The sequence below is a fragment of the Arvicanthis niloticus genome, chromosome X (assembly GCF_011762505.2).
Source record: "Arvicanthis niloticus isolate mArvNil1 chromosome X, mArvNil1.pat.X, whole genome shotgun sequence".
In the NCBI taxonomy this organism is placed as follows: Eukaryota; Metazoa; Chordata; class Mammalia; order Rodentia; family Muridae; genus Arvicanthis; species Arvicanthis niloticus.
In genome coordinates this window covers 54,299,373-54,316,249 of record NC_047679.1, presented here as the reverse complement: position 1 = coordinate 54,316,249, position 16,877 = coordinate 54,299,373, and the positions used below count along the sequence as shown (strand labels likewise).

Below are 16,877 nucleotides of genomic sequence, written 5' to 3'. Positions count from 1 at the left end.
ACCAAGCACTGAATGGCTTCAGGAGTGTGTAGTGTATTGGGGTACCAGGCTTTCTGAAGATGAATGTGTACAAAAGAAAGCAGGTGACCTAGCAAGCTGTGGTCAGCTTAGTATAAAAAGTACAGAGTTACATGTGAGCTGGGAGGGGCCTGATGGACAGCTCTTGAATTGTGGCTGATACAGTGAGTGAGTTGGGTCTGTGTGTGAGCACTATCTGGGAAAGGATGACTCCTTACAGATAAGCTGGCTTCCCCTCCCCCTCCACACTCAATTTTATCCAGTGAGGGAGACTGGCTCTCTTCTGCCAGGAGCTGGTTCCCTCCCTCTCAGCTTTCCCATTGTATCCAGAGGCTCTATTTGGCAATAGCAGAGATTCTCTAACTCTCAGAATTAAAATGCAAAGAGAAGCAAGGCTGCTTGCTGGCAGGAAGCCAGGGAGGGCCAGCGGGTCACCTAGTCCTCCACTGGGAGTCATTCTTGGCAGGTTGTTTTTCAATTTCCTTTGCTTGGGTTGTGGTGGATTCTAGTTTTGTTTTCTTGAATGTGGGGATGGTTTGAGAGCCTTTTTAGGGGTGGTGGGGTGGGGACAGGATTCAATATGCATGGATGGGTCTCAAGGCTCACCAACTCCCAAAAGGCTGCACATATACCCTGTATGAGGCACTGCATGGCTGGCCCCCTTCTAGCTTCTAATTGGAGATGAGAGACCTGACCATAAGGTAAGGAATAATCCTTGTCCCTCCACTTCTTTTTCAAGGGAGAAATCAAGGGGGCAGTAGTTTTGTTCTGTAACTGAAAAGCAGTGTGGTTCTACACCCATTAATTAGATTACAGGGCATTAGAAAGAGCTGTATGGTAAATGTAACTGGGTTCTGTTCCTAGCTCTTTTACTCACTGACACTGTAACTCTACATAACCACCTCTTTATACCATGGTACTATCTGTATGTTAGGTAGTTAATGTTCCCCAAAGGGCCGTGTGTTCATGGCTTGTTCCCTGGCCTGTGGTACCATTTGGGAGGTTGGGGAAAACGTTAAGGGGTAGGTTCTTGTGGAGTCTTTCATATACTGGAGGGCGTGCTCTTGTAGGCTGATAATGAGACCCAGACCCTTCCACTATTTTTTCCATCCTGGCTATGAGGTGAGCAGCTCTGTTCCATCCTGCTTCTGTCATGATCTAATAGAGGCTTCTAAGCATGGCCTAGGACCTCCAAAACTGTGAGCTAATATAAACAAATTCTCCCAATGAACTCGTTCTCTCGGGAATTTGCTATTGTATGGTAAAGCTGACACTTATTTTCTTATATGCAAAGTACAGGCTCCTATGGATCTCGAACATTTTAAAAATGATTTATTTATTATGTATATAGTGTTCTAATTACATATATGCCTGCGAGCCAGAAGTGAGCATCAGATCTCTTTATAAATGGTTGTGAGCCACCATGTGGTTGCTGGGAATTGAACTCAGCACCTCTGGAAGAGCAGGTGGTGCTTTTTTTTTTTTTTTTTTTTTTTTTTTTTTTTTTTTTTTTTTTTTGGTTTTTCGAGACAGGGTTTCTCTGTGTAGCCCTGGCTGTCCTGGAACTCACTCTGTAGACCAGGCTGGCCTTGAACTCAGAAATCCGCCTGCCTCTGCTTCCCAAGTGCTGGGATTAAAGGCGTGCATCAGCACCAATTGGTGCTCTTAACTGCTGAGCCATGTCTCTAGCCTGAGCATTTATTTTCTGAGAAGCAAATACAATTCTGGTAGGAATAGAGGAATGTGTAGAAACTGGCTTTGTGTCCTTCTTCTCCCTAGAGCAACAGAGGTGCAATTCCCTGAAGGGCAGGAAGCTGGGTCAGCGTGTAGCTCAGTGATACAATGTTTCCCTGGCATGTCTGAGGCCCTGGGCCCAATCCCTATCCCGGTAAACAAAACAAACCACCAAACAAAAAAACTAGGCAGCCTTCCCAGAAAAAGGAAGTATGTGTATTTGTGGGGAAATTGAAATGGAACTCTTTAAGACCTCCCAGGGGATGAAGAAAACATGTTGGAATTTTATTTCTTCCTCTAGCATAGAAGGATCTCTTTCAAGTAGTAGATGAACTAAAGTTTATTTATTTTCTTAACATTTTAAAAATATTTCATTCACTTCGGTAACACGTATGACAGACAGTTGAAGGGTTTGTAAAGTTTGGAGGTGGAATGGAGCAGGAAAGCTCCCTGCCCAATTCCTGAGGTGTGCCGAAGGAGTTGAGCTAGGTCTCCATCCTACTCAAGGCTCTTCCATTAAGTTGATGTGATCATGACAGAAGATGTTGGCCTTGGCTCCATGAGGAGACAACTCAACTGTTCACAAAGTATGAGCTAGATTGTACGGGGGACTGGTTCCTCTTGAATATCAGGAAGGTCAGTTGGTTCTCTCTCCAGTAGAAGGCTCAGCACCTTCTAGAGAAGCAAAGTAGTTGTTTGTGGGTGGAGGGCTTAGATAGTAAAGGCCAACACTTAGCAAAGGTCCTCTTCCCCTCAGGGGTACTTTTCTCCTTTTCTCAACAAGAAGACCTAAAAGCTACACAAGTCATTAGTGCCCTTCCCCTCTGTGCTGCACCCTCAGAGTGTGTCCAGGGCAGACAGAAGAGACAACGGCCCTAACCTCAGTGGGACTCTTCTTGGATAGGAGAACAGCCAGAGAAGAAGCTGGTATTGCTGGCTAGAGCTCGCTTCTTCTTCTTCCCTGTGGCCTTATTTTCTTGTGATTCTGATGCTATAGGTTTCAGTTCGGGGTAGTCAGTAGAAGAAACAAACGCAGGTTGCCTTGGCAGCACCTGATCTGCAGCACACCTTTCTTTTGGGCTCTAGGAAAAAGAGAGACAGAAATGAAGACATGGGCCCAGCTGAACCACCACAAAGGCTCCACAAGGCATCACCTCAACTGCTCTTTTAGATAAAACATTCCAGCCAGTGCACAAAAATGTGATAATATCTTTCCCCATAACAATCTCCCACAACCTTCTATCATGACTAATGCAGAGAAGGATGTGCATATAGTTTTTCATGTTTTGCATTTAACCACTCACCTTGCTATTGGGAGTTGCAGAGATGGGGTTGAAGAAGCTTAATTCTGAGGTCACCTCTGTGGGATCTTCCAGTTTGAACGAGTTTTCAGAATCTTGGTTTAGCTCAATAATATCTGAGTTGTTCTAAAATCAAGCAGAGAGTAGGCTTATTATAATTTAGCTACCTGAGTTACAAAACAGCCTGATCCTCTTCAGCCAGGTAGGTCTCAGCTTTGAGGACCTGATCAGTCAATTACTCAAATCGAACCTAAAGGAGCTGCTGTGTGGAGAAGCCATAGGGCTTAACATGTTCTGTCCCCAAAGGAACGGAGTCATGCTTAAGAGGCAGACTTCAAGGACCCGTGTAGGTCTGGAATGAGACATACTATGAAGGAAACGTTAAAATTAGGCCAGGCTAGGTGTGGTGGTGTATATCTGCAATCCCAGAACTTGAGAGGCTGTGGCAGAGGGATGACAAGTTTGAGTCCAACCTGGGGTATTTAACAAGCAAGACCTTCTCTCAAAAAATAAAATAAAATAAAATAAGGCCAAGCCTTGGTTATTTCTTTGATTAAAGTTCTACTATCTACACCCCTATAAAAGGCTACCTGCATTAGTATTCCTTTCTGATACGGAAACGAAATCCAAAGGACAGAAATCACTTAGGTCACAAGGTGACTCTGGTAGAGCTGGGATTAGAACTGTAGTTGTTTGTAAGCCTGAGGTTTCATCTTAGTTACCAAGACCAGCTGTGTATCAGGCAAGTCACGTCAGTTTGCCTCTGGACTTTACTTTCCTTTTCTGTAAAATGGAAGCATTGGCTCAGATCAGTAATTTTCTTTAACTGAAATTCTGAGGGAGGCTGGATAGGAAAGTAAGGCCAGAGCACATGGCTTCCATGGAAATGGAATTCAAAAGGTTTTGGGCTGAGATTCTTTCATGCAGCAGCTTCAGGGTTCTAGAACTCTAAATGAAAAGCCATGAAAACAGGGAACCCTTACAGGTCCCAACTATGTGCCTGACACTTAGCCTGACCAACATACATCTTAGTTTGTTCTTCTTAGGAGTGACAGAATGAAAGCTGCAGTTAACTTGGCTCACAACAGTGACTAGTAGATGAGATTCCTGGGACTCTTCCTAGAGCCATGGAATGCTTGGGTCCCTTAGGGTCTACTAACTACTGCCTCAAGATGCCAGAAGGATTGATTAACTTCCTTTCTGGAAGCTGCCATCTCAGCACATGGCTTTCAGGGTTCCAGCTGAGCTTCTGGACTAGTTTGATCCTGTGTCCCTGTCTACCTGTAAGTTCTTGCTTTCCTATTCCTTGTTCCTGTTTCACATCATCCAGAAGCTTCTCAGCAAGGCTGGCTGTGAGGGTGGGGAGTGCATACCTGAGGAGTGAGCCTCTTTCTGGGTGCAGAGAAGGGGAGGGATTACTGTGGAGGAGATTCCAGGTCTCAGTGTAGAAGAAAGAGAAGGATAGACACTCCAGAGAGGTTCAAGGGGATGGTAAGGGGAAGCAATACCATTCCTACCTGATTCTGATGGCGGTTGCGACACTTTGTGGGGTCACAGCTGCAGGTCACATTACAGTCTGACTTTTGCTTTCTGCATCCACATTGCTTGTTCCCACACCAGCCTTTGCAGGAACACTGCAAAACAGATTTGTGGAGGACACATTACTGAACCGATTAGATGGATGTTTTAAAGTACTGTCCCTCCACATGCAAGTCTTTTTAGAAAGAAAGGAAAATGCCATCACCTTGATTATCTGTCTTCTTTATTCCCTCCCTTCATTTAACCATAATCACCACGAAGTACCATAGGCTAATTACGAGCAGGTTATACAAACAATTCAATGCTCTATTTTGGGCAGTATAGCTGAAGATAGATAAGGGGGGCTGCCCGAACATCCTCACGTGTCAAGTACCAGGTAAACACTAGTCACCATTTCAAGGGCAAAGCCCTGACGGCAGCATGGTAGTACAGTTAAGTTTATTTTAGGACTACAGAGTCAGATTTTTGTCTAATTATATTTTCTTTCAATATACATTTCTACATTTTGTCCAGTGTTAGCTGGGGCTTTTTTCTGAGCACCAACTCAACTCATCTTCAATATATCACTAAATATAGGAAATAAAATCATTAATATTTGAAACTGCAGTTTTCACAGTGTATTTACACACACACACACACACACACACACACACACACACACACACACACTCACACTCACTCATAGTCAGTTTCCAATGTAGCCATGTATATTAGGCTCCAACAATAGCAGAAAGCTGGAAGGATGAATAGTTAAGATAACAAAAATTACAATCCAAAAATATTTTGACAGGCTGCAATTATAGGCTGAAAGGAGAAAGAAAAAATACAATAGGGATAAATTCAGGTTTTGCATGTAGGCCCCCCTAAATCAGCTGTACAAGTATAATATTCTGGGAGGTCTAGCTTTCAAGTAGTCTGTGCAGCGGGTCATCGCAGCCCAAACCTTTAATCCCAGCACTCAGGGAGGCAGAGGCAGTCAATTCCAGGGCAGCCAGGGCTACACAGTGAGATCCTTTCAGAAAACCAAAACAACCCCTTCAAGTCCCCAACAAAAATGTACCTAATAGTCTGGTGATTAACAAGGCCTGAAATTTCAGGGCAGTGGTGGCACAAACCTTTAATCCCAGTACATGGAAGGCAGAGGCAGATGTATCTCTCTGAGTTTGAAGCCAACATGGTCTACAGAGTGAGTTCCAGGACAGCCAGGGATACATAGAGAACCCCTGTCTTAAAAAATCAAGACCACAAAGAAAAAAACAAAAAATCCCCCAAGACCAAACCCCAAACCCAAACCCCAAGGCCTGAAATCACAACTGTCAGCATTTTCTCGTCACATCTCTGTGGACTCATCCTAAGTTTATAATAAAATTCAAGATCTTAGCTGCTTTTCACATGAGAACTATCATGTTTGTTCTGTAGCTATAAAGGAAACCATAATAACATCTTTTTTTCTGATAAGAGGATACTATATATCAGTATAAAATTTGAAAGCCCAAGCAATGATTTCAATAGCTGTATACAATATTCCATCACGTTGATATATCAATTTATTTAACTAGCCCCTAACGTTAGATATTAAGATAGTTTTGAAAGAAAATATTTGCTATTACAAATCATGCTGCAGTGAATATCCTTATACACAAATAGAGTCTAAACTCTATGTACAGCCAAGACCTTCTACAGCTGGCCCAACTCCACCTAACTTTACCTTTCTGACTCATTTCTCAACACACGACAGTGACAGGTACTCCAAGACACAAAGCCCATTCTTCCCTGAGATTTTTTCATTGCCTCTTCTCTTGCACTCTGCTCTCCCTCACCTTCTTGTTTGTGACTTAGGCCTGTACCACATAGCCCAGGCTGGCCTTGAATGTGAGATTCAGCCTCTAGAGTGCCAGGATTACAGGTGCTTGGTTTCCTCATGTTTCAATCTCATTTTAACCATCTCTTTGATTCACAAACACTCTTTGCCCTTCCCATCATCCCTCTGAAGTCACCATGGGGTTTTTTGTTCTCTTCTGTATCACCATCCAGAACTATTTTGTTTTTCTGCTTACTATGTCTTTTCCTACAAGAATATGTTCACAATGACAAAGTTAATTGTTGTATTCTCAGAAATAGTGCTCATTCCTGGCACAAAGGTACTTAGAAAAGATTCATTGAATGAATACAGCAAGTTCTATATTGATGGCTATTTCCTTATTATGTGTATAATTACTGGATCAAAGAATATAAAAAGTTTTAATATATGTGTTCCTGAAGTGATCATGATGGGAATATTTTTAAGGTTTCTGATAATATTTTCAGGTTGCCCTCCAGAGTAGGTTCACCAATTTACATGTCTAGTAGTATTAAATAAGAATGTACATCTTAGTCACCTTTATAAACAAGATACATTATGGTAAATTTATAAATCCCTTAACTTCGAGTAAGACAAGCAAAAGATAAGAGTTCTAGGACCTGTCTTATAGATACCCCTTCAGAATGGCTTCCATTTATTACTGTAGCCTGGGTCCTTTGTCCACTTGTGACTCATTTAAAGGCTTCAGAAATGCTTTATTACCCTGTCAGCATTTCTCTTTCATCTCATGGGATAAATATCACAAATGATATCTCAAGGACTGTCATGAGTGCTTGGACTTTTCTATAGCCAAGACACAGCGAGACAATTTATAGACTAGTATACTTCACCTATACAAAAGCATTTCCTAAACTCCAGCTGCCATGAACTTCTGTTGTTGCTAATCTTCAAAACAGCATAGAGGCTAGTTGGTAGTGGGAATGGCCAAGTTGAATGCTCATGACACACTTGACAGATTCGTGTTTAAGTCACATGAATGTCACACACATAAGCTATGCCAGAGAGAGACTCTGACACAACTATATCAAAACTGCAGGCAACCCACCAGCATATCTCAAGGAACAGCACAGATAGAAAGACTCGTAGGCTTGCCAGTTCTCAGCAGGAGCTAGAGAAATCTCTGCAAGGGCTGGAGCATTGGCTCTGTGGTTAAGAGTGCTTGCTGTTTTTCCAGAGGATCCAAGTTTAGTTCCCAGCACCCACATCAGGTAGCTCATAACCAACTGTAACTCCAGCTCCAAGGGATCCAATGATCTGTGTTCAAGCACCTGAACACACATAGCATTCACCCACAGAGACCCACAACACATAACATGAAAGAAAGAAAGAAAGAGAGAGAGAAAAAAAAGAAAGAGAGAGGGAGAGAGAGAGAGGAAGAAAGGAAGGAAGGGAAGAGAAAAGGAAAGGAATATCGGGGAAGTGTTCTAAAATGCCAAGTCCTACCTCAGATCAATTCAGTCAGAACATCTAGAGGTAGAGTCCCAGGTTCCATTTTAAGTATTTCCCTTGAGACAAACTAGGGTTGAAGATACCATTTTACAGTCTGTAGTTCTCGCAGAATGTTCAATATGTCTCAGAAGAATAAGATCGGGTCAAATTTTAAACTAAAAAAATACCAGGGTAGGACTTAGAAGTGTTTACTCCTAAATTTAATACTTGGCAGGACCATGGAAAAGTCACTTTCAAGTTCAGATCTTCTCTTTATCAGCAAACCAGAGACAAAAATATCTGTTTCCTTTGGGCACATGTGGCAGCACATACCTACTTGTACTGGGAGTCCCAGGCAGGAGGCCAGCTTGAGCCACATAGGAAGTTCAAGGCCAAACTAGCAGTGTAGGTTCTTGTCTCAGAAAATTGGAAAACTAATAAAGATGTGCCCCACCCCCAGATAAAAAATGAAAAATTCTTAAAGATGCTTCCAGTGCCTTAATAAAATATAATTACCTTATTCTTCACAAGAAGATTATATATATCCATCCTTTTAACCTCTCATCTACAATATAACATCATATACAGGTACTATTGTTATTGTAGTCCTTGGACTCAAGACATTAGCACATTAGCAGTGGAAGTAATCTATGCTGGTTTCACCTCTTTATTGTATACATAAGAGAATGCAGGCTCAGGCAGAGTAAGTGCCTTGTTCAAGGCTACTCAATGAACTATTGTTAAGTTCCAGACTAGATAGAACCCTGTTTAGCTTCTGAGTTGTTACTCTGTCTACTATAACATGGGACCTATCATTTAGCATCTCCTCAGTAAGGAAGCCGTTAATTCTGTGAAAGCCAACTTTCAGTGCCTGCTACAGAATCGTTTTTAGTAAGTACAAGATGGTGAAACAACAATAAAGATGGTCTTCATGTATAACTAATGTCTTCCAAGCAGCCTGATCAAGAGTGGACAAAGCATTTGCATATTGAGAGGTTATTAAATAGGAAAGTCAACTTAATCTCTTTAAAGCTCATGCATACTCACTTATCAAACTAAAAAGCATCATTTCGCAGTGTTTTAGAAATAGAATATCATTCATATTAGATAGCATTTGGTTACAATATTTGCTACCCTTCAGTATTTTCCTTTTAAGTTGGAGCAACAGTGTCGATCTATTAAGCTTCCCCCAGAACAAGTGTACCCATAATTGCTTCACACCTGCAAACTCCTTCCCAAAGGTGTTAGGTCCTCCATCCTTCTGATCATGTGTATGCTTTGGAACAAGGCCTCCTTAACTTAGTTGGCCATTTAATCTACATTCAGCTCACACCGCTACTTCAAGAGTATAAATGTTCGTTATAGAAATAAACAAAGGGATTTTGGGAGATGACTCTGTCGTTAAGAGAACTTGTTGCCTGCCTTTGCAGAGGACCTAGATTTGATTCCCAGCTCCCAACTATCTCTAACTTCAGCTCGGGGGATCTGACACTCTCTTCTGACCTTTGCAGGCAGCAGGCATGCATGTGGTACACACATAGACATCAGGCTAAACAGGCATACAGAAATACAATCCAAAGATACAAAAAAGAGAGCCATGCCCTGCTTCATTTTGTCTGAATGTCCCAAGTTTCTGGTTTGAGTCTCTGCAATATACTATTTATTTATTGTGCCCTTTCTACCTTAGCCCACAGCAGCAGTCACCTTCCTCACTGTCATCTTCTTAATCTGACCTCTTCTGTTTGGCCCTAAAAAACCAAACCTTTCCAATAATTCTTCCTGAGATGAATGTACTGAAGTTCTAGATATATTTCTTTCTATTCCTCTGATGGATTTCCCCATTAACGAATTCTTGATGTGCCTTGCTTCACATTCTCCTTGTGGTTTGCCTCACTTTAGCATTTTATTTTACAAAACTGGTCCAATCAAACCTGCTTCCAGGAAGCTAGAAAGTTAAGTTAGGAGCCATTCTCTAAGAATGTGGTTACAGGGCATAGGTGGACTAGTGGTGATGAACCATGATATTTTGGAAATTAATGTTTTAGTATAAAACAGTTGTATTTAGCAAGTATGAAGGAATAGCATTGTGGAAGTAAATAAAGTGCACCTTGAAGTCAGAATGGGTTTGAACTGGGCATGGCATTGTAAGCCCATTTGGAATTTTGGCACTCAGGAGGTACAGGAAGGAAGACCAGAAGTTCATATCATCCTAGGCTTCAAGTGATTTCAAGCCTAGCCTGGGATTATATGAGGCACCATCTCAATATCAAATCAAATCAAACAAAACAACAATCCCCCAAAGTCAGATTATTCCTAATTAGCCTTAGCATTTTGTTCTTAATTATCTTTTTCTATAATCCCCTTTGTTCCTTAGTGTTGTGAGAAAAAGAAAAACACTAACATAATTTGCTGTGGTGACCATGGGCAAATTCACTTCCCTCTTGTGGATCTAAAGTCTATCTGTAAGAGGCAAATAATAAATACTTCTGTGGATTTTTAAATGATTATTAAAAGATGATATGTGATAATGGTTGTTGGTTCAGCTATAAAAATGCTTATGCAATATAGGCTGGGATGATCAGTTGGGGACCAGCTTCAATGAAATGGCACAGAATGCTAGCTGCTCAGATTGCCATGATCCTGAAAAATCAAAGAGAGCCAGAATGCTCAGGTGTTTGCTCAGTATGCTGTTGGCCTCATATGTAGTCCACACAGAACTAGTCCAACAAGTCTCTGTCAGTGGAGTCAATGCCTCTGAAGGAACTCCAAGGAGTTAGGCTGCAGAGCAGGGACCAATTTGAGACTCAGAAGCTAGCCCACTGAGAATTAGCCTAACAAGGGATGTTAGAGAGTTGGCTCATACCCCTTGGATGCTCTTCTTGGACACCTTGACTAGTTTTGTTGGGATCCACTCCTCATCAGCAGGTTCCTCATTGTCCTCATTGTCCTGTTCAGTCACAGAAGGGTCTGAATAATACTGCAGATCCTCAAGGTTGAAAGTTTGCTCTAGGTATTTTTCTTTAATATGGCAAGGTTTGGGCTACAAAAAAAAATCGAGGTAGTTAATAAAGTTTTAAAATACATATGACATACCATCTTCTCAGTAACTATTGCTAGTAGTTATTTACAGAGATTTCAGACTTCTTAAATATATTCCACTTGGTTTTGCCAATCACAAAAATTCTGCTTTAACCTTGCATAGACTTTGATGAACTAGAAACTGGAGGCTAATCAGTCTGAGGGAGGAAGAGAGGAGTCATGGTTTAATGAGATAAGTATCTCTGGATGGACAGTTGATCATAGCTCTTCTGCTCCTTCTCAGCTGTGTTACATAATAACTGCATAATTGACTCCAACTGGCCTTCTGAGGAAGCTGGATGCTTGTTTTCCTTATAATTGTACTCCATTTTTTGGGGGACTCTGTACTTATAGCCTTTGACAAAGACAGGTTCAGTACATTGGGCTATGCAAAGGTATCATAAGACGACTGAACATTTTACCTTAGGTGGAATATATTCAAAGGATGAGTCTGGAGACTGGAAGATATTTCTCGTAATATGGGGTTTCTGTTTGCTGGCTACTTGGAGGAGGGTCAGTTTCTGTTTGAATAGGAGAGACAAAGTATATAATGTTAGGGTAGATTTGGGGAGTATTCGTGTCTAACGCAAAGACTTCAGACCTCAGCTAACTTTCTTGTATTGTTATACAGGAGAGTCGTTGGTGGACTCTCACTTTCTCAGATCACTACTAGATTCAGGGTGGGGGGTAGATACTTTAATTTTTGTTTGTTTCTTTGTGGATTTTTATATGACAGAGTCTTACTATGTATCCTTTTCCAGCTTAGAGTTTACTTTGTAGACCAAACTGGCTTCAGACTCATTTAGATCAGCCTGTTTCTGCCTCCCAAGTGCTGGGATTACAGGTATGTACCAACATGCCTGGAAAAACTTATGTTTCTAACAGTTTGAAATGTACACGACTGGATCACACAAAAACTCAATGGAGACCACAGAAAACCAGGTAAATCTAGCCATCAGCACTGAGGGGTGCTTCCCAGGGGGACCCGTCAGTGGGAGTCTCCTGAGGCTTATCAAGTGACTAGGAAGTTGTCTTACCTGCTTGATGGCACTGTTTTCTTGAAGAAGCTGCTGGTTTTGCTCACACACTTCTCGCATCTTCCTAAGCTCTTCTTCCTATTTCCAGATTTCATAGTTACAGCTGGGGTTATTTTGGATCCACATAAGAGTTACTAAACAACTCAGATTAAAACATTGCTTTCAAGTGGTTGGTAGATGATGTTTTTCTTACACACCAGGCACAGGCACACAGAAAATTGCCTCACTCCTTGTTCCTAGGTTCTCTGAATGCCTCTATATTTCAGTATTCCCCAACAGCCCTGAATACACACACTTGAAGAAAGCAAACTTTCTTACCCTTTTCCATTCTCACCTATTATGTGCATAGCACCTATGTACATGAGCAGGCTGGTTCAGAAACCCACACAGCATTAGCTGGTCCCTGAAATCTGCAGGTGCTTCTGCGTACCCTTCTCACATAGACTAGTCTTCACCCTATTCTAAGAAGCGTAATTAAATTTGCTTGCAGTTAAGGCAATAGGATTCATGTATATAACTTTAACTAGTCTGGTTATGTCTTAAGGTGGGAAGAGCTAAAGGAACCCTGGAGACTGAGTGCGTTGGACTAAGGTAGTGCTCCAACATGTTTCTAAAGGGTGTGGTGTTCCCAGTCTTTGAAAGAATTTTAGATCCTGGATATTTTACTAACATGTCAGGCCTCGGCTCGGAACAAGCTCAGAGAGATACATTTGAATGCCCTTAGGAATTTTTCGATTTATGTTTATCTTTTTACATTATGTGTATGTGCCTTTGAGTGCAGATGCCTGGAGAGGCTGATGGCCAGGTATGGGGTTCCTCCTGGAGCTGGAGTTACATGCAGTTATGAGCTGACAGACATGTGCTGAGAATACAAGTCCCCCACAAGAACACTAAGACATCCTCACCACGAAGCCCGCCTTAGCCTGCTGCCTCAAGATTTTAAGTAAACACTACATGAGTGTGCTGCTTCAACTCTAAAGCTTAGGGTTAAGGCACAAGAACCAGGAGGCCTAAGTCTGACACTGGGGCTTCTGTTTTAGTTCTGAAAATTAGGTTATTCTTATTGGAGCTGCACTGATTTTTCCTTAACCGGATCCAACAGGACCCCAAAGGAGTAAAGGCTCTGGTGTGCAGTGGCTCATTACTTCCTGCTGCAAGTGCCATGGCCCAAATGGGTCAGGGTCTCCATCATGGTTGGCATACCTGACATTTCAGTGTGCTCAACAGCTGCTGTTGCTTCTCACTCTCTGACTCCTCCAGCTGCTTCTCTGTCATTTGGTATTGCTGCAGCTGGCTGAGAAGTAACAACACCTAAGGAAAGACACAGCACACTGGGGGATAGCAAAGAGGTAGGGAAGGGGTGTTCTCTGGCTCAATCAGTGCTCCATATAACTGCTTTGCGAGTTAAAGATAAACAATGTCTTTTCTTTTCATGGTCCAAAGTAATAAACCTAGGAAAGGTGTTTCTTGGCGTGTTAACCTTAGAGTTTGAGCCAGTGGTTAAAAGCCACTTAGACAAGTCACTTCTGTTTCAGGTTATTTGCAAAATGTGGAAAAGACCACATAAACTTTTGAAGGAAGCTTGATGGGCCACTAGTGCCTCTTTATTTATTTTTCAAATAGTGACAGGGTCTCAATATAGTCCAGACTGGCTCTGAACTTCTGCCTTAGTTTCCCAGGGTGCAAAGATTACAGGCATCAGCCACCATGTCAGGCAGATTGTACCATTTTTAAAAACTAACTAAGCAAAGGCAGTGGTGGCCCACACCTCACTGTAACTTCTTGTCTTGCTCACATACCTTTTCTTGGTGCTGTTGCTCCTCTTTGACTAGCATTTCTTTTAACTCCGTTTCTCTCTTAGCAAAACGATTTTTATCCTCAAACAGAATATTCTGCACTTCAATATAGCTGGCCTTGCTCTGATTCAGGCTGCTTTCAAGTTTGCTCACCTGTATTTTGGAGGAGACCAGCTGAAAAGATAAGAGAAAGTCATATTATTTGCAGAATGATCTATCTTCTCCCACTCACTCAGCAGCTTTCTTGAAACAGTTTGAGAAAAGTGTTTCCAAGAAAGTCTAAATCCATTCTCATTTCCCCCATGCCATGTGGATTCTAATAGTGAACTGGAATAATACTACTGTCTTTACATTTTTTACTTTGGACATATTTGAGTATTTTCTGTATGTATATCTGTATACAATATGTCTGGTGCCTGCAGAGGCCTAAAGAGGGATGTCAGGTCACCTAGAACTAAAGTTATAAATGGTTGTAAGCCACTACATGGGTGCTAGGAATCAAACATGGGTTCGCTGAACCATCTCTCCAGCACCCTAAAAGGACTGTTTTATTCCTAGGACATAGTTATGCAAAGACAGGGTAGAAGACACAACTGGGTCATTTATCTGTTGTTCTGTTTCAAGGCAAGAATAAACCTAACACGGACAGTATCTGACAATTCCAAAATTCTGAAACTTTAAGTAGATTTTACATATTAAAGAGGAATTCACAGGACACAGCTTAGTAGCCAATTCTGTTTCTGAATCTCTGTTTACATGTTAGAACTCGTAGACATGATTGCTGAAAGTGTAGATCTTTCTAGATATACCCCATTAGGCAAGACTGGTATCCTGTACTGGCCTACTTTTATTTTTACTACTAGCCTGGATAATGAGTAATATTCCTAAGACTTGTTAGGATTCCTTAGCAGAATAAATCTGCTAGCCCAAGACCAAAATGTATAAAGCATAGCAATACAGAAACTTGTAGATTCAGGAACTATATTGCTTGAGTGATAACTCTGATTCATCTTCTGACAGTTTATGATGAACTCATACATTTAAGATCAGTAAAAATAGCTGGGTGTGGTGGCATATACCTTTAATCTTAGCACTCTGGAGGCAGAGGCAGTCAAATATCTAGGAGTTCAAGCCCAGCCTGGTCTGCAGAGTGAGTTCCAGGACAGTGAAGGCTACACAGAGAAACCCTGTCTCAATAAAAATCAAAAGTAAAATAAAATAAAATAAAATAGAAACAAACAAAAAACAAAAAAATCAATTTCCTTAAAATGAAACTATATACATTATTAAGTTTTCTCCTTGAGATGGTGTTTTAAGTTTTTAAATACACATCTCATACATGATTTTCAAAGCGGTACAATACTTTATGCTTAACCAGTAACTTCTTATGGGTTTTTTCCTACTAACAATAGCTCATGTAAATGTATACTTGCTATATGTCAGGCACGATGAGTATCAATTTCTGATTATCTTTGTAAGTAATTGGCTTGGACTTCTAACCACTGTTTACTCATTAAAGGCTTTAGTGTTGGTATCACTGGGGTTTCTACCATGGAAAGCAGCTATAGGCAGTAAGAAAGTATCCCCAGTAACCTCCCCAGCTAGCTCCCCTAGAGCTGTTGCTAAGAATGGTTTTACCTCTCCAACCAAATACTTGATGGCACATTTGGCTTCGAGAATGGTGGCAATGTTCTCCCAGCGTTGTTTTGGCCGCTCTTCACTTTCAGCATCCAGGAGCTTCTGCTGTAGGTCCGCAATCTGAGCACTCCTTCAAAGGAGAGAAGAGTGAAATATACTGTGATCAGCCTCAGCACCAAGGAGAAAGGGAGGAGCTCTGAGTAGAAAAGGAAAAGAACTTTATGGATGGAATGATCAGTTACAAAATAAGCCACCTGATTCGAATTTTATGTGGTACTTCTAAACCTGTAATGAAAGGAACCCCAAGGAAATATCTGAATGACTTTAATTTTATTAAGTATTGGTTGAAATAAATAGAACATATATATTGAAACTTAAAAAAACATTTCTACCTTTTCTTTATTTCTTTGTGCATACATAGGTATAGGGGTGAGCACATTATGATATGTAAGATTTCTGTTCGTTCTTTGTCTCATTGTTTTCTCAATTATTTTGTTTAAAGTCAGGTGTATGTATACTGTATTGTATTTGTATTGAGACCTGTTGAGACCTGCCCTCCTAGCATAGCTATAGCCATTTTGTTCTATGCCCACCAGCTATTTTTATCTTGTTGCTGTAATATACCTGGCAGTCATTGATGCAGAAAAATAACCTGACTCAGAGCAGGGTCATGCTGATCACATAACCTGTTCTGTTCTGTATGTTATAAGGTTTGCTATTCTTAAGAAATTTCACAACCACAAGCTTCAGGTAAGACCCATGCAATTAAAGGTCAGTATGAACTGTTATGTCTAAAATGGCTTGAGTCAAGGCCAGCTACCAGCAGCACTTCCAGCACCTGCATATGGCTCGTTGTGGTTTTAGCATTTATAAGCTGGTCCTGAGAAATAAATGTCCAGGGTGCAGCTTTCAGCTCTTGAGCCTGAGCTGTTGCTCTGGTTGATCAGTCTTTAAGTGTGTGTTCAATAAACCATCCCTGTCTGACTGAGATTGGTGTTTGTATGGTTTGTCGGGCAACTCCTGGACCCAGTTAGTTATTTTTTATTTTATTATTTTTAATTTTTCAAGACAGGGTTTCTCTGTGTAGCCATGGCTGTCCTGGAATTCGCTTTGGAGATCAGGCTGGCCTCTAACTCTGATCCACCTGCTTCTGCCTTCCGAGTGCTGGAATTAAAGGTGTGTGCCACCACTGCCTGGCTCATTTTTTTCTTTTTTAGTTCCTCATATATTCTAGTTTTTAACCTTCTGTCAGATGTGTAGCTGGCAAAGATTTATTCCTATTCTATAGGCTACCTCTTCACTGGAATGATGATGTCCTTATACAAAAGCTTTTATTTTTTATTTCATGAGGTCCCATTTGTCAATTGTCAAAAGCACGTGCTTCTAGAGTCCTATTCAGAACACCCTTTCCTGTGCCTATAAGTTGAAATGTGTTCATTCTTTTCTC

General features: G+C 41.2%; 1 protein-coding gene across 2 annotated transcripts in view; it reads right to left on the bottom strand.

Annotated features, from left to right (window-relative positions):
• Positions 1–2,074: 2,074 nt before the first annotated feature.
• Positions 2,075–16,877, bottom strand: part of Kif4a (kinesin family member 4A) — a 102,689-nt gene continuing 87,886 nt past the window's right edge. The window contains exons 22-30 of one of the 2 annotated variants that reach the window (XM_034485119.2): positions 15,431–15,560; positions 13,796–13,966; positions 13,200–13,307; positions 11,997–12,074; positions 11,382–11,480; positions 10,745–10,921; positions 4,571–4,687; positions 3,057–3,179; positions 2,075–2,834 (exon numbers count right to left, since the gene is read on the bottom strand). In XM_034485119.2, coding sequence (XP_034341010.1) covers positions 2,634–2,834; positions 3,057–3,179; positions 4,571–4,687; positions 10,745–10,921; positions 11,382–11,480; positions 11,997–12,074; positions 13,200–13,307; positions 13,796–13,966; positions 15,431–15,560 — 1,204 coding nt within the window. In that variant the 3' untranslated portion in view covers positions 2,075–2,633. The remainder of the gene's footprint in view (positions 2,835–3,056; positions 3,180–4,570; positions 4,688–10,744; positions 10,922–11,381; positions 11,481–11,996; positions 12,075–13,199; positions 13,308–13,795; positions 13,967–15,430; positions 15,561–16,877) is intronic. The other variant, XM_076918394.1, reaches the window with a different exon arrangement.